Source organism: Sturnus vulgaris, chromosome 1 (genome assembly GCF_052056855.1).
Source record: "Sturnus vulgaris isolate bStuVul1 chromosome 1, bStuVul1.hap1, whole genome shotgun sequence".
In the NCBI taxonomy this organism is placed as follows: Eukaryota; Metazoa; Chordata; class Aves; order Passeriformes; family Sturnidae; genus Sturnus; species Sturnus vulgaris.
Window position 1 is genome coordinate 31,509,833 of NC_142243.1, and position 16,008 is coordinate 31,525,840.

A 16,008-nucleotide genomic window follows, 5' to 3' on the forward strand; every position below is an offset into this window, starting at 1 on the left:
CCACTCCCACTTCTGTCAGACTCTCCTTGTAAGTCACGTACTCTATTCCCCAGCTGTCTCCATGGTCATTCACATACATGCCAGGACATCCACACCTCTTGTACTGAGAGTTCAGAACTGGACCCAACCCTCCACATTTGGCACACCAGCGCTGAGGAGAGGGGGATGATCCTTAGCCTAAGGACAATGCTCTTACTAATGCAGCTGAGGAAGCACTTGCTTTCTTTGTCACAAGAGCATGTTTCTGGTTCAACCTGCTGTCTACCTACCAGGACACCCAGGTCCTTTCCTGCAAAGCTGCTTTTCAGTCAACCCCCATCTGCATAGAATCATGAGGGCACTTCTCACAGATGCAGGATATTGAATTGCCCTTTGTTGACTCTCCTGAGATTCCTGACTGTCAAAGTCCCTCTAAATGGCAGTGTCTTAGGTTGCAATACAGGATGTCACCAAAAGTATGTATTCTATCACCATCTATTGAAATCAGCTGGGGCAGTGATCCTTATCTCTGTGGGAGCTATTCTCTGCTAATGGGCCATCTGATAAAACCAGGTGGGGCAGTGCTCTTTGTCTTTTCCACAACCCATCCTTCCTCCAGGAAGATATCTTCTGTTAATGGGCCATTGAGTCCCACTGCATGACTGATAAAATTACATCATCCCATTGGGAGATGCTCCAGCCAGGGGGAGGAGCCAGGCATTTCCTACCTAAATCAAATCTGAGATTTGGAACACCAAGGCAGCCTTCTTTCCACTGGATTCCAGAGGAAAAACCGGACATTTCCACATCATCACTGGACCTTCAGAGGAAAACTGCACCCTTCTAGAGGATCACTGCTTCAACTGAACCACATCTGTCACTCCAGGAGGACTGCAGCCACCATTTAATGGGACTGCTACCAACTCCTTGACCAACAGGTCAGGTTGTATTCTGACTCTGTCAGTGTTTTTTTGGGGGGGGAGTTGTTCTCTGTAATACTGTACTGCTATTTTAATTTTCCTAGTAAAGAACTGTTACTCCTATTCCCATATCTTTGCCTGAGAGCTTCTAAATTTCAAAATTATAATAATTTGGAGGGAGGGGGTTTACATTCTCCATTTTAAAAAGAGGGTCCTGCCTTTCTTGGGAGACACCTGTCTTTCAAACCAAGACAGGCAGCACAACCATAGAATAATAGAATTATTTTGGTTGGAAAAGACCTGTAAGATCATCAAGTCTAGCTGTTAACCCAGCACTGCCAAGTCCATACTAAACCATGTCCCTGAGTGCCACATCCACACATATTTGAAATATCTCCAGGGATGGTGACCAGACATTCCTCCCAGTGCTGCGTTGCTTGCTAATCTTCTGAGGCTGCACTCTGTGCTATCATACAGATTACATTAAACAGAGTCAGTCTAGCTTAACTTTCTTTAGTCCTGCCTGTCTGCTTCTTAGAACAGTGATCTCACAAGATAAACAAGATGCACCAAAGTCTAGCACAGACAGAATAAGCTATTGTTTATTATGGTGAAATTTATTGAGGCTAAACATAGTTGGGAAGCTCAGGTTTCCCAGGTGGGTCTTCTCAGGAGTTTATGATAATCTACACAAGGGCTGCTGAAGACTTTTTTCTCCTTTTGTCTCCTATTGATGTACACTTGACCCAAGAGGGTCTGAGAGTAAAGCACATTGCACAAAAATCACCTCCAAGCTGGTATCTTCTGGGCCATGAATAGCATCAATAGATGAGCAGGCTGCTGCAATCCTTGCTTGGGTTGATTTTAATAGCTTTGGAATTGTACGCTAGACCTCAGTAAAGCTCTCCCCTTCCAGAGACTAAAAAAACAGTCTTCATATACAAACATCTGTTCACTTAGACTAAGTCTTTCATTTGAAAGGATCCAAAACACGACAATATTTCAAACATGATCAGTTCAAACATTGATGCAATGACCTTACCGCAGAAGTGAGACGAGCAAGAATTTCAGCATTGGTTTCTGCTGTATCTTCTATTTTTTGATCAGGCCTTAAAAAATAAAAATAAGATTTTATTATTTCTTTCATTCTGTTTCAATATCTTTTGATTCCTGGAAAGTAAGGAACTGTGTAGCCACAGGCACCAATGTAAAAGGACCTTTGAGATTCCACATCAAAATGAGGACTGCAACATGACAATAATTAATCATGTCAGTAACGACAGAGTACACCCTTTGTCCCTTACTGTCAAGAACTCTTTTGATCCGACCAACATGAAGCAGTGAGAGAATTCTTCAGCTATAAAAATATAATGAAGAACTGAAGAATGCAGGACTCTTTAGATCAGAGTTGCTTATTTGACTGCATATTTTGCTGTGCTAAGAACATACTCTATGAATAAAGAGTTTTCTATCCGCCCACCATCCAGCTTTGCTAAGGTGTGGAGCAACATCTATGGAATACAACTTCATGTCGATGAAAACAGACAAGATCAAAATAATTTCGTTACACGTGAAATTCAATATTCAGAAAAAAATAACTGAAAGTGAAAATAATATGTTTAAGAAGCCATAACGAACCAAATTAAAGCAATGGCTGAGCACAATATTAGGTTGTCTTGACAGTTGTCTTGACTCACAAGAAAGACACTTAATGTGTTTTTTCAAAAGTGTGGCAGTGAAGGTAGAACCCTCCTAGAAACTGTCTCAGAAGCCTGGCCCACGTGGAAATAGCCACACAAAAGTGAGCAGTACAGGGTAAGACTGTGTTTTTCTTTAGAACAGTCTAATTCCCATCACTAAAATATCTGTCAGTTTTTCAGAAGCTTTATTGACAATCAGAAGCATTTTACCAATATAACAGGGTTATAACTACAGCAAGAAGTAAAAGAAAATGCCCTTGAGATCTTTATTTTTCGTGGTATTCAAGAAGCATGCCAGCAAGCTGAACAGATACACAAAACTGCAGCTGCTGTAATAAAAATAAATCCCAGGTATGAGCAGAAGCTTCTGTCTTTGACTAAATTATTTAATTGCTTATATGCCTTGATGTTCTTAGGGAGAGAGTTGGCAACACATCTGGAATATGCAGCTGGTATATTGTGGTTCTTACATCCCATGTCCAAAAATTTCATTCCCTGATTAAAAAATTAAGGTCAGAAAGCACAGAATGACACAAGCATTCATTTTGGGGAAAGCAAATTCAGATCAAAACGGTAATTCAGATTAAAATCACAATTATTTTCATAACTGCCTTTCCTACTCAAAGAAAATGTGATTTAACATTTTAAGTGTTACAAGCAGCCCAAAAGAAATAAATGAATGCATTTTCATTTACAGAGACTGATTTATTCAGATTTTCTCTTTATAATTTAGAATTAGATTAAAATAACTGAACTCTTTGGATGTTTCTCTACACATCCCTTCTGTTCTGATCTCTTAGAAGCAGGCTAGGACCTGATTCTTCTAAATTGGAGGCAGAAAATAGCAGCTCAGTAGACACAGCCACAGATGCAATCTATAAACCCAGAACAGCACATAGTATAGCTAGCTCCTTCTTGGGCCTTTATCACTTCATTTTCTATTTAAAAACACTCTCAGTATTCATCTGCATATGAGCATCAAATGCTTCTGAAACCATGAACTGAAAATTAGAGTCAGCTCTTCAGAATCAGAGAGGAAGAGTATATTATGACACCAAGGTCAATGGACAAAAGCAACAGTTATCACCCTATTTTTTTTCAAAAGTGGACAGCTAGGACCTAGTGAGTCTGGTACCAAAGAGAAGCTCCAAAGCCCAGGCAAATTAGTGCTTATACAGTTCAGTGATCTGCAGGCTCAGTCTGCTCAGCAGAGCAAGATGCAGGGATGCTTGTCCTGGTTCTGCAAGCAGCCAAGTCTGTTTTCATACAATACCTGAGAGCTGTCTGTGTGCAACAAAAGCTTTCCTGGAACTCCATGAGGCAGTAACTAAATCAATATCCCATCCTGGCTATTTGCATGAAAACCAAATTACTTTTAAGAATGGTTACTTTTCTGATACCAATAAAATGCAAATTGTTTCGGTTCAGAAGACAGAGAATATAAGTGCAACACTCTTGAAAACAAAAAGTGATGTAAGATAAAGAAACAAAAGTCTGCTAACATACCTTCTAATAATTTTTACAAGTATTATGGTATACATTTCAACAGTCTCAGCTACCGAGCGCATTCTTGAAATGTTCACTGAGTCTACCAGTGGTTGTGGGAATTGTTATAAACACTCCCATTTACAAAGAAGGAAATAGAAGCACACAAGGATTAAACACCTGATACAACACCATTAGAGTAACTGGAAAAGAATTCAGGAGGCACTGAATAAGAGCCTAAGTGATTGCTCAGGGTTGTAAGGGAGTCCATGGGACAGCTTTCAATTCATGTTTTTTGTTCCCAGGCTATTGCAATATTCACTTTTTTCCTACTCAAGTAGAATGACTGTGATTAACACTGGGTCTTTAATGACCCCAAGAAGCCTCTTCATTTGTCCCATATAATTTGCCAACATTTACAGGCCCTGAATCCTGTGGAATATACACAACATTAGCCTTCAGATTAGTGTGAGTTGCTGAAAATCTGCTACGTCCTGACTTGTTTTCCGTGATGAATTCCCACTAATGTTACGTTGAATGTAAGGAATTTCCACCAAGGCAAACAGGAAGCATTTATTCAGAAACCATAAGCACATCTCAGACTCCAGAACAATATTTTTATTGTAGAGTTTCCTATAGTAATTTGGTAACACCACTAAAACTGACCAGGAACAAATACAGATCCATCAAAAATCCACACAGCAAGTCAAATCTGAGCTATGTTTATTTAACAGGGTTTCCAGAACAGCTGCAGAAGGAAGTCCCCAGAGCTGCTACTGCCTGCTCAGGTCTACAGACTCCTTCTAGGAGAGCAGAACCATGGTTCTCCAGAGACCCACTGATGCACCTAGCAGCTCAGGCAAGCACAAGGCTGCTGCCCACAGCTGCAGAGGAGACAGAGGTCATCTGGCCTCTGGGACCTCTAGGAGACATCCAATGTTCCCTCTGGTGCACAAGCAGGCAGCTGCTTCTGATCTCATCAAAAGCAGGGAATTAATGAAGTAAGAATTTCTCTTATTCTTGTGTACATATAGTTAATGCAGTCAATATAGATTGTGAGAAAAGCTAAGACAGAAAAATGAGTAAAAAAATATTAAATTATAAAAAGCATCCTATGCTTCTAATGGTATGCAAAACAGCTTATATATTCAAGAAAAGACAAACCCTGAAGGGAGAGGTTTTTAGAATTCCCTCTTTCCTCATGAAAAGGAATATATGGCTTTGTTTAACCAGGTCAGACAACTTTAACAAACATCTCATCACACCTATTCCCTTTCTGACTGTGGTTTAGCAGTTTATTATTTGCATAAAGCATGAAGAATTTTGAATCTGGAAAAGTCTCCTTCTGCTTTAACATCACATTCCCTCAAGGGGATACTATTATTTAAAATTCAATTCCTACGGTATATACTTTTTCAAAAAGCACCCTCACAATCTGACAGGTAAAAGCTCCAGAAAACAATTTTTCAGTGACAATATTCCCAAAAGGAATCCAGCTTCAATTCAAATTTGAATAATGTGAGCAGGAAGGAGCTGGAAATGTACATTAATGAATAATTGTTCAATTCATGTGACAGGGATCATCTTCCACTGGAAATGACAGTTGCACTGAAATGATAAAACTGCAAAGCAGACTGTAAACTTGAACCTAAAAAGCCTTCAATCCATTTTCCTACCCAGCATCCTTCACGTAACACATCAATATGACCTATCTGTTCTGTCCTTTTGATTCAAATCCTTTGAACGAGTAGACACAAACCATGAGAAGGGGTCTGATTTGCAGTGATGAGAAAAATCCCAATTCCCACTAAAATCAAGATCAAAATGCCCTGATATTTAAGGGACAGACAAGCTGTTTAGCACTAGAGTTGGCTGGAAAACAAGACTTTCTATTTGCAAAAAAAGTCAAAGGTTTTGTCCCATGTGAGTCAGCTGCTTAGAAGATCGTATTCAGTCCTGCTGCTCTAGCCAGCTTGGAGTTCTTGTCACTTGCCTACGCTCACTGAAGCTGATCAAATAAATGCATTCTGAAGGGAAGCTGCTCTCCAGAACTGCCAATATTTGATTGGTGAGGGCAATCAGCAGTAGGGAAGGGAATCAAGTTTCTGCCCTGAACAGTGTAGAGAAATTACTGAGGATTTTTCTACCAGCTCAACATGTCTGAATCTAAGAATCTGGGCTTGAGACAGCTTGCAGAGTCTTTGGGCTTTGTGCTCCTTTAAAATATTTCTACTGGACATTCATCTTTGAGAATGAGCATTTTAAAAATCTATTATGTAGAGAAGTAAAGTACTCATAGAAGAAAGGTTTGTCTTTGGCATCAAAGAGAATAAATTCTAGTACTGCCAGAGTAATAGTTCTCCAAAGTATTGGTTTGAGGATCATCATGCTGGAGATAATGAAAGAATTTAACTCAACTTGTCTGTTCAGGCCAACTCCTGCAGATTTACTAAAGCATAAATGGTTATGAGCCTCCAGAGCTCTCACTAACACCTTTTTTCCTCTATTTTGGCCTCTCACTGAGGAACAAATAACTATGTTTTCCTTCTAGCCACTCTAAACAGGCAACCTGAGTGTGCAGACACATGAGCACAGAGAGTATGACAACATCCAACCAAAGTCAGGTGAAAGGGGAGACATTTAGGAAGCAAAATTCTTAAAAGGCATATTCTGAAAAAGGAATAATAATGTGAGTTTACAGAGCTCTGGCAAACATACAGTAGAAAACTAAAATCAAATGACTGAAGGTACCACATTTCCACCCATCTTGTCAATCCATCTGAAAGCTGATCCTGACACACCACAAGGGCATCTGGTCTGCCAGTCAACCAGAACCAGAGCATCCCAGCTGCCAAATTCATGCCAAACATCCAAATGTAAGAGGAAACAAAAAAAAAAAAAAAAAAATCACATGCCCAGATAATATAACAAACTAGAGGTAGAAGTTTTAGAGGTGCCTAAAAACTGTAATATGTCCAAAACTCCTAGTCAAGTGCCTCCATTTTTCTACCCATACTGACCTTCTTACATGAAAAGCACATCTCTACAAGATTTTTCAGCCCCCAAAAGAAAGCTGCCTCATTTGCAAGGTGATTTGGGGGTAACAATGTCATTATAAGGCCAGACACTTATATAGTAATCAGTAGAAATTGCAAACAACTATATCTGCACACTTACAGATTGCACATGTCAATCCTGGGAGGAGACAGTGGCAGCAGTTGAAGCAGGAGCTTTACTCCATTCTTCCATGCTTCCTCTTTCTCAAATTCACAGAAAAGGTAGGTGCATTCGTCCGCTGAGAACTGGTAAAAAGTATGACTGTCTTGAAAATAGAGTTGTCTGTCCACTGTTAGAAAAAATAATATTAGATACCCTTTAAACCTTCACCATGTAGATTCCTAGCACATTCTGTATTACACTCGATCTTAATGCTACGTTGTACCATCACACAGGGAAAAAGGATTGAATACTCAGCACAGAAACAATGCTGACCTCTCTGTTTAATTCAGTGCATCCAAACAGGAAAACCCCAAAACCTCAGTTTAAAGACCTCCAGGATTCTGAAATTCAAGTTTTAAGACTGACGAGTGTTTAATCAATTTTAGAATCAGTTTAGGTTTAGGGAATAAAAACCTTCCCTTTTTTCGTTAGATTTCTGAGTCTCAGTTTCCATTGGTTTCTAAACTGTTTTTACTAATGGTCAGGCACTAGAAAACAAAGTTCAGTAATGAGGATGCAGCCCATAATTAGAAGAAGAAGTCCAGCTTCTCCTCAAATTCAGGGCTACTGGATTTGTAGACTAGACCTGGATAAAAAGACGTATCAGTTGTCTTCCCTGAAAAGAACAAGGGATTTAATGGGGGAAAAAGGACAGAGGTACAAAGCCAAAAGCACAAGCTCCTGTAACAAGTAATTTAGCCCTTGCTGAGGCTGCATGAACAGACATGCTGCCAGTTTAGCTGAAGAAAACCTTAAGGTACACTGTCAGTGTACACATGCAGAAATTTTCCACAACTCCTCACCTTTTCACAAGAAAGAGGTTAAGTGTCTAGCACAGACCCCAGGGTGGGGTATGACCTGAGCTGAGCTACCTAAGTAGTCCTAGCCTCAATGTAAAACCCATCAGATATCCAGAGGCTGGTTACCAGTGTAATTATCACCAGCCACGTTAACTGGACCAAATAATTCAGTTTGGTGGGGGAGTCAGGGACAGCAGGGTAGAACCTGGCCTCACCACCATCTCAAGGAACTGGACCAACTCTCAACCCATTCTAATTAAAAATTATGGAAAACAGAGAGTGAAAGAAAATCATTAACAGCTACAGAAGTCATCTGGTAAAGCCATGATCTGCAGGCAACTAAACAGCTGCTGTCTTGTGAGAAACCTAAAATAGCTTGCCAGGAAAAAAAATAAAAGGCTGGAAAAGACACGCACTCTGTCTGCAACTCAATAATAGACAATTACAGTTGCAAAAGCAAAAGGAACGAGACTGCCAAAACCAAGGGATTGATCTTTGGTATTTATGAAATGAAAGGTCACAGAAGTCTCCCAAAAAGATAGTGGAATAAAGAACTGGCAAGAAAATTAGATCAATCTGTGCTTTATTTCCTTCCCTCTTCTAATCAAAACCAGGACTCTTGTCCTATGCAGGAGAAAGGGATAGCCTTCCTGCCACTGGAAGTACTGGCAGCACTGACCTGACAATATAATGCCCATATCCAGGAGGAGCTGCCACACTCCAACTGCTGTAGATCTGCACTTGACAAAAGGGCACTGCTCCAAAAGCCAGTCTACGAGTTCTGATCCAACACAACTTCTCCTGAAAATAAGCAAAACATCACTTCTTAAACTATAGTAATGTTAAAACATTATTTTATAATAAAGAGCTGTTTTTAAAGCTATCAAAAATCAAAACTCAGCCTTTTTGTTCAGCAGAGAAAACTCTTTGTCTCAATTCCAAATTTTTGTAAACCCATTCATTTCAAGAGAAGAAATTACATTGGCAAGAATCAGGAGATACCTCTAGCTACAATGAAGGAGTTTATGTTAGATGAGCAAATTCCCTTACATACTTGATTCATGTAGCATACTTTGCAATATGTAGCATTTTTATCAATTTGTGCTCCATACAGTTCATCCAAAGATAAATAAAATCCAACTTTTAGCCTCAGGATTTTATTTCCTTTCTGAGCACAGGCATAATCAGTAGAGCTAAACAATATGTGTAAGACCTTTAAGTGCTGCTCTAGAAAGTACTCAATCTTTCATATTATCAGCAAATGTATATATTTAAATAATAATTTTTAAAAAGTAGTGGATAATTCTTAAACACAGATGTGAATGAATGGTGCTATAATAGAGGTGCTGCACATTTTGGTGTAATTGAAAACAGAAGAAAGCATTTATGCTACAATGCAGCACAAATGGAAAATCACTTCATTACAGAAATATTCTATAAATTACATGCAGAAATCACTGTGTCAATAAATCTTGGAATCCAATTAAGCTCCTTTATAACTCCAAACCAGGGCTGAAATTAATACCCTTTCTTTTCAAAAAAATAGCTGACAAACACTATTGTATATGAAAATCATAAGCAATTGAATAAATGGATATACAATCAGGCCACCACTGCTTTCTGACAGCTGACATTGTAATGTAAGAAAATATATTAAGGTACATGAGACTTTAAAGAATTTTTAAGAAAATATGTTCAATTCTTAGTGACATACACAGAATCTCTCACTCAGAATTTACTCACTTGTCAAATCAGGGCATAGATAAATGAAAATGAAACTCTTAAAGTTGATTAAAACAAATTATTTTGATTTACCTGCAAATGCCAGTAAGGTACACCCTGTCTTTAATCAGGTCAGAAGCTTGTAGAGTAAAAATATTCCTGAGAGCTCTCCCAGCACAGGAAGAACTTTCTCCATAAATCTGAATGAAAAGAGAAATTGAAAACTGTGACAAACAGGGATTTATTCTTTCTGTAGTAAATTGCCTTGCCACTGTCCACTCCCTCCCTTTGAGCAATGTCTTCTTGCCAGGTAAATGATAAGCAAACTCTCAAAGTCTCATAGGAAATGCAGCCCAGCTTCTGCCAGTTGTATCATGGGTTGCAGGTGCCCCATGAAGTGGGCTGATTTTGGATTTGCTGCCCTAGAAAAGGAGAGGTTTTACTATCCATCAGCTTTACCTTTTAACAACAGACAAGTTAAATGAAAACACGTGTTATTTTAGCAAAGCAGAGACATATGAACCATTGCACAATCACACAGAGACAGTTTAAAATAAATATAATTTCCTATGTATTTGAGCTAAATAATTTATTTCAAGCCTAATACATGCTGAAAGACTATTTCATAGTATTTTATTTTGTTCAGAGTCTTTGGAGGTTTCCTATGATAGCTGTAGATGAGTTCATCCATTCATTGCTAGGAGAATACGGTCTTTCAGAATGGACACACCTCTGATTTCCCCACACCTGATTTCTACCCTGCACCTCAAGGCTGCAGATGTGTCTGTCAAAAGGGAACCCAGCTACTCAGTCCTCCATAAAACCATGTTCCACCCAGACTCTGTGTGCCACTCCTTACTGAAGAATTTACCTTGGGCTTCTATCGTGATGTTTCCTCACTGTCCCATCAAAACGCACCAAGTGACACAAAGAACTAACTTGATGCTGTTTGGTTTCATCCTTTCGTTTGTTTCCTTGCTTCCTACGTTTAGGAACTTTTTAAGGCATATAGAATAGACCTGAGACAGCAAAGTCTTGCAACATGCAAACCAGAGTTCTCAAATACTGTGAAAGTAAGCTAGATAGTGGCAATCATTTAAGTGACTGGGAAGCATGTGCACATTGGAATTAACAACAATTCAGTTTGCAAACTCAGTAATAGAAGGACGTGATTTGTAACATACACACGAAATTATAACAACTTCTTAACTGGATTTAACTGCAGGTCACATTCACAAGTGTCTTCAATGCTACCATTAAGAGGTTGAACTGAAACAGAAGCATTCCTCGCATGTTGTTTGATGAACTAGAACTAAAAAGAAGCTTCACAAGTACCTTATTTGCAGAAGTTTCCAAATATGGATTTGAAATTCTTCTGGACAGGGTCTGTAAGATAATTTGGTAGATTGTTAGTTTTGTTATGGTTTTTGCATGGAAGAAGAAAAAAGTAGTTGTAATCTAGTCTTTTAGCCATTGAAATCTACATAAAAAGAATTTATCAAATCATATGAATAGTCTAACATATGTCTCCAAATAATAACTGTTTCACATCAGGAAAAAGGTTTGGTAAACTCAGTTCTGTGGTTTTTATTACATTTATTCTTGATCTGGAAAAGAAGATGAACAATAACCTATAGATAACACACAATTATTGGGTCAGGAAAGATCAAAAATTACAGTGAAGAATCTCAAGATAAACCTAAAAAATGCTGGGTGAAAAGACAGTATCATGATGAGCTCAACATTGAGATCAGCATGAACTAGAGGGAGAAAATGTAGTTACACATACTCTTCAAGCAAACTTTATCAATTCAGTAAAGACACCTCAGGATCACAGAACCCTTTTCAAGGAAGACCACTCTTCTAAATGAAATTCTTAACTGTAGTTAAAAGAAATTAGGATAAATGGTGAATAAAATGGTGACCAGAAGGGAGGTTACTAATGTAGATCAGCGTTATCTCTGCCATGCCACATGTGCTGGCAACAGCGTCTCAAGAAAAGAATGCTCCAATGTTAGAGGTGATTCAGACAATTATAGTAGTAGGAATAACAAAGGACTTTGATAAATTTTAATATGAGAAAAGACAGAAAAGGCTGTGATTATTTACCTCACAAAGGAGAGATTACAAGAGACATCATGCAATTATGCAACATGGCACAAAGAAAATACAGATTTTTTTGTGCTAGGCTTTACATTACATGAGAATAACTGATCACTCAATGAAATCAGAGAGGATTCACGTTTGAGGAGACAGAAAGGAAAATCACAAATGAGTCTTCACAGTAGCAAAATGCAAACGCCAAAATCTTACCACTGATCAATAAAGTCTAGGATTTAAAATTATAAAATTCACAGTGAATCAGAACTCTGAAAGGCAGAGACAGGATAAACATCTCCACAAGAATCAGATTACTCCACTTTTATTTACCATGATCCTCCCATATCTTGTCATTATTAAAAGACAAGATATTGTCTATACTGATGCTTAATTGCAACTTTTCTCTTACTACAGGCCACACAAGACACAAATAAATACTGCCTAAAATAAGCTGGAAGTGGAAAAGACGATGTTATGGAGGTGCACTGGCACTAGAACAGGAAGATCATGTGGTGTTCCTTCACATTATTCCAACTTCTAAGCGGGATAATTAATTCCTTGCTTTGAGAAGGATCCAATTCTCACTTGGTATATTGCAATCATAAAAAAAGCCATCCTTCACACCCTGTAAGAATCACAGAATCCATATTTCAGTAACACCACCTGCTTCTTCCTCCCTGTATCCTTGTTCCTGGATTTTTAGAAAGGGAAGGGGCGAGGAACCACAGAAGCATCTATCGCTGTTTACCCTTCCACGCTCATCACAAACCTTAGTGTAGTTCCATGCATTACAGTAGCTCCATATGGAAATACTGTAACATATAAGCCTAATTTCCCTCTCCCGTGCCCAACAAAGATGCTGTAAGAGCACAACACTGCCTCGGATCCCGTTTGCTCTTCCTAGCTGGAATGTCATTAGCACCTCGGTTCTGCAGCAGCCCTACATTCCACCACTTCTCTTGGTTTCTGTCCAAGTCTTTCATTTCACAAGCCTCACTCACTGCAGCAGCACAGTCAAAGTTTATACATCATTTCCCTGCTCCCTGCTCCTTTCCCAGGCTGGCACTGACAGAGGACAGGGAGGGTCACCCAGGGAGAATCCTGCTACTGCAGTGTGCACTTACATGACAGTACAAGATGAAACTCAGCAAAAAGGACAAATCTGGTTGCCTTCTAAAACAGGGTTGCAGTGGTGGTGGATAAGAGAAGAGAGACTGACATCATCTACCTAGACTTGTGCAAAACATTTCATACTATCCCATGCATATCCTTGTCACTGAAATGGAGAGACACAGATTTTATGGATGGACTGCTCAGTGGACAAGGCAATGGATGCACTCAAAGGGTTGCAGTCAATGGTTTAGTGGCTGTGTGGAGACCAGTGATGAGTGGTGTCCCTCTGGGACTATATTATTTAACATCCTCCTGTTAACATGGGAACGTGGACAGCAGGATTGAGTGCTCAGCAAGTCTGACACTCTAGAGGAGAAGGGATTCCATCCAGAGAGACCTGGACAGGCTTGAGAGCTGGGCCTGTGCAGTCCTCATGTATTTCAACAAGGCCAAGTGTTAGGTCTTGTGCCTGGGCTGGGGTATCCCAAACATGGACACAGGCTGGGTGATGAATGGATTGAAACCAGCCCTGTGGAGAAGGGCTTAGGGGTGTTGGTGGATGAAAAACTGGGCATGACTCAACTGTATCCTGGGAGGGATCAAAAGAAGGAGGACCAGCAGGCTGAGGGCAGTGATTCTACACCTCTACTGCACTTTTGTGAGACCCTCCCACCTGGAGTACTGCATCCATTTGTCAGCTTCTCAGCATAATAAGGATGGGAATCTGTTGGAGGAAGTCTAGAAGAGGGCCACTAAGTTGAACATGAGAATGGAGCACCTCTCCCATGGAGACAGGCCGAGAGAGCTGGGGTTGTTCAGCCTGGGGAAAAGAAAGCTTCAGGGAAATCTTGTAGCATCTTCCAGTATCCAGTATCCAGGGCCAACAGGAAGGTCACAGACAGAGTTTTATCAGGGATTGTAGTGAAAGGACAGCAGGTAATAATTTTAAACTAAAACTGGGTAGATTTAGATTAAATGTTAGGAAGAAATTCTAAGAAGTCTGCAAAAAGTGTCTCATGCTGAAAACCAGTAGAGAAAAAACCCTCAAACTTCTAGTTTATCCTTCAGACCACAAAGTGCTAGCTCGAGTGCACAGAAGACAGGAGGAATTCACAGCCCTGAAATGGGATGAGGGAGGACAGCACAATGGCTTTTCAGTGGCAGCCTGAACCCATGTCAACATGGAGCAAAGATGAAACACTGGAGAGACCATGAGGATACATTTAGCCTGCCATGCAGGAACCCAACCACCCAAAATTTCTAAAAGCATAAGAAAAAAGAAACTGGATAGGAGAAAATAAAACAGGAAGTGGCATTCTGGATCAGAAAAAATGATCCTTCATGTTGATGCTAGTGTAGCCTGTGCAATGTTGAAATACTCGTTGCAGTTAGGCTGAAATTAATACAGAAATTTAGGATTTTTATGTCCTAGCTACCATGATAGATCCAGTTTTCTTCTTTTTTATTATTTTTTTTTTTTTTTAATTTTTAACTTGCCTCAATAAATATTAGGTACTGAGCACACCTCTGTTCAGCAGACTCTGCTTTGGCTGTTGGGGATGCACTAGGCAGTTGTCTACAGGAGAGGAAGAGGTAGTGGATAAGTGGTCCAGCCTATCTTCAAAGACCCCAGCTTTTGGGTGGCTCTGTTGGGGAAGTGCCACTCCTCCCTAAAGATATCTGGCAAATATAAGCTGCTCCCCCCAAAATTATTTTGACACACACACTGATTGAAAATACATTTGCAAATCACTCTAAGAATGAGCCAGAATGTGCTTTTAAAGCAAATTAATTAGTCATCAAGCAAACAGCTCATCTCTCATGAAAACTACCTGGAACAGTTCTTGATGCCCACGCCAAATACTGCTTTCTAACTACTGCCACCCTGGCATCTCCATGTGCCTCCTCACCAGCTTGAAGAGAAGCTTTGCCAAGCCCCATGTTAGGGGGAAGACAGGGCTGTGGCAGCATGTGTGTGTGGTCCTGGGACAGGAGAGCACACGTGCAGGAGATCCAGAGTTCTGGGTGTCCTCCAGAAGGGCTGTCCCATCACACATGGGTAGATGTGCATAGGCAGCTTCACCCTCCCTGCTGGGGATGCGGGGAGAAAGAGGCAGGGAGAGGTCCTGTAGGCTGGACGATCCAGTCTGAATTACAAACATGGCATAGAGATGGCATTGTCCTAGCTTGAGGACACAACTTGCATGTGACAGGAGAGGACAGCTGGAACAGGAGGCCCAGAGAAGGTTTCAGAATAGGACTGCTAGTATTATAAAAGAGTTCACTGTGGTATTTAAAATCAGTAAAATCACAAGGAGTAAAGTAATGATGTGAAAAGAATGGGAGGATTAAAATAAAGTGACCAGCAAGTAACTAAAACAACAAGAAGAAAATATTTATCTACATCTATATGATCAGCTCATAGAACTATAAGCCAAAGAATTAAATATGCCAGGTAGATTTTTAGAAGCAGAGGCTAATTTAAGGATTAATTCTACTATGCAAAGTCTATACCTAAGTTTAAATTAGTATTGCTTCAACTGTACAGTTATTTTTAAAAGAAGCTGAGAATTTCTGACATTATTTAAAGTTAAGCGAAGATATCAATGAAAATATTATAATATATCAGCACAAACTGATTTTTTAGATGTTTGGAAAGAAACCCCCCCACAACATACTACACAACAAAGTATACTAATAGCTCCATTGGAAAGAGCAAGCTGTATCTTACTGTAAGATGCTGACTTAGTTCCTTTCTTGGGAGAGTATTGAACTTAGTCCACTACAGCAACTCCCTGTGTATTTACTACAACCTGGTTAATGTTCTGTTCAAGGGCTAACGGTACTATAGAACATGGATTTAGTCATATCTTTTGGAGATACCTTTGAATTTTCTCCTCATTTTTAGACCTGGGATTTTGCTTTGGCCACATCTCAGCTTGGGAGAATGACTTGCCTACAAGTCACTTG

At 39.7% G+C, this 16,008-nt stretch overlaps 1 protein-coding gene across 1 annotated transcript in view; it reads right to left on the minus strand.

Annotated features, from left to right (window-relative positions):
* Nucleotides 1-16,008, minus strand: part of RAPGEF5 (Rap guanine nucleotide exchange factor 5) — a 156,538-nt gene that overhangs the window by 116,331 nt on the left and 24,199 nt on the right. Inside the window, exons 2-6 of the mRNA XM_014893578.2 lie at nt 11,161-11,211; nt 9,919-10,025; nt 8,783-8,904; nt 7,262-7,430; nt 1,942-2,008 (exon numbers count right to left, since the gene is read on the minus strand). Coding sequence (XP_014749064.2) covers nt 1,942-2,008; nt 7,262-7,430; nt 8,783-8,904; nt 9,919-10,025; nt 11,161-11,211 — 516 coding nt within the window. The remainder of the gene's footprint in view (nt 1-1,941; nt 2,009-7,261; nt 7,431-8,782; nt 8,905-9,918; nt 10,026-11,160; nt 11,212-16,008) is intronic.